Consider the following 2075-nt stretch of genomic DNA (forward strand, 5'->3'; position numbering starts at 1 on the left):
ATGAAGAAGACTATGATGGTGAAGATCAATAGAAGAGCTTCTGCTGTTGTTTCCATTGCTCACTTTCAGAAAGCACGAGCTCCACCAGGTATCTCAACTTCTGCTCGAACTTTTCTCCCTCCAAACCCCAACCCTAACCCTAAATTGAAGTCCCAATTTCGATCGCATTCTGCTGCTTCTGTTACAACAATTGCTAGTAGTAGCCATCAGCCTTCTAGGAGTTCCGATATCAGCCATGAATCTTTCAAGAAGAAAATTGATGATATTAATGAGCTGGAAAATGCTCTGAGCTTGTACAATGAGATGGTCCAGATGAGGCCTCTGCCTAAAGTTATTCACTTCAATCAACTGCTGTTTCTGTTTTCAAAGATATGTGTGCTTCGGGCAACATTCTGGTTACCGAGTATGCCATAGGTATCACCAGTAACTGTTACTGCCTCTTGGGTCGTGTAGATTTTGGCTTTTCTCTGTTAGGCTCCTGCTTCAAGCGTGGTTTGGTACCCAGTTCAGCACTTTATGGCACTCTACTCAAGGGCCTCTTTAAACAAAATAGGATTTCCCAGGCCCAAGAATTGTTCAAGAAAATAATAGACGAAAAACTTTGCCAAACCGATGTGGTCATGTTTGGAATAGTAATTGATGGGCTTTGTAAGGTGGGGAACACTAGCACTGCCATTAAATTTCTCAGGGTAATGGGAAATGGCCGAGATGCTAATGTTCAACCCAACAATGTTATCTACACCACTATTATCGATAGCCTTTGCAAAGATAAAAAGGTCGATGATGCTCTTGCCCTTTTACATGAGATGATTGAAAGGGGTGTTGCCCCCGGTATTGTCACCTACAATTGTTTGTTTCATGGCCTCTGTAATTTGGGAAGAATTAAAGATGTCACAAATCTTGTGAATCAGATGGCTGATTTTTGTATTGCTCCTGATGTTTTTACTTATAATACTTTGATTGCTGCATTCTCTACAGAAGGTACTATGCAAGATGTAGAAGATATATTCCAGATCATGATTCAGAAAGGTGAAAATCCTGATATTGTTACGTACAATGCAATGATGGATGGATACTGTTTGCATGGTCAAATGGATAAAGCAAGGAATGTTTTTGAGACCATGCTTAGTAGGGGCATTGGTCCTAATATTCTGAGCTACAGTATACTAATGAATGGGTATTTCAAAAAGAATGAAAACGACGAGGCTATGCATCTCTTCAGAGAAATTCCACAAAGAGGTTTGAGGCCTAATATCAGTATCTATAATATTGTCTTGCAGGGTTTATTTAGGATGGGAAGGTATGGTTCTGCAAGGAAAGTATTCATTGAGATGCAAGCTGCTGATGTAAATCCTGATTTTCATACGCGCTGTATAATGCTGGATGGCTTATGCAAGGGTGGAAATATGGACGAAGCACTGCAATTCTTGCATGACATGGAAGTTGATGGATCTGCACTTCATGTGTGCATGTACAACATCATTCTTCGAGGATTGGGCAAAAGTGGGTGCCTTGACTGTGCTTGGGATCTTTTCAATATTCTTCCTCTGAAAGGGATCGAACCTAATGTTGCAACATATAATACAATGATAACTACTCTTTGTCTAAAAGGTAGACTAGAGGAAGCTAAAGAGATTTTTGTGAAAATGGAAGAGAATGGTTGTTCGGCTGATGGAATAACGTTCAATTTTATTGCTCAAGGACTTCTTAGGAGAGGTGATTATGAAGATGCACTGAGATTTCTTGAGGAAATGGATACAAGGGGATTTTCAATGGTTCCATATACTTTGTCAATTATAATAGGTTTGCTGCAAGTGAAAGAAAAAGATCCTTGTCTTTTGAAGATAATTCAAAAGTTTGGACCTGATGGGTTGTAGTTGAAGTCATAGAGTCCTTGGTGCAGTTCTCTTCTGGGTACTGGCACAGGAGAGTGATACCAGATTCTTCCCCAACTGGGCGGTATAGCCACGAAATCAAACCCATCTTCATTGTCAGGTCCACAGTTGAGAACTTGATCTGCAACTTCTTTGCATACTCAAAGGCATTGTTATAAGCAGCCGGTGACCACAGACACT

General features: G+C 40.4%; 1 protein-coding gene across 1 annotated transcript; it reads left to right on the forward strand.

The window, feature by feature from the left end:
• LOC113757667 (putative pentatricopeptide repeat-containing protein At1g12700, mitochondrial) lies at nt 1-2053 on the forward strand. Its single transcript, XM_027300817.1, has 3 exons — nt 1-403; nt 454-1803; nt 1878-2053. The coding sequence occupies exons 1-3, from the start codon at nt 1-3 to the stop codon at nt 2051-2053; spliced, it is 1929 nt and encodes a 642-aa protein (XP_027156618.1).
• The last annotated feature ends 22 nt before the right edge of the window (nt 2054-2075 follow it).

This window comes from Coffea eugenioides, chromosome 2, assembly GCF_003713205.1.
Source record: "Coffea eugenioides isolate CCC68of chromosome 2, Ceug_1.0, whole genome shotgun sequence".
Taxonomy (NCBI): domain Eukaryota; kingdom Viridiplantae; phylum Streptophyta; class Magnoliopsida; order Gentianales; family Rubiaceae; genus Coffea; species Coffea eugenioides.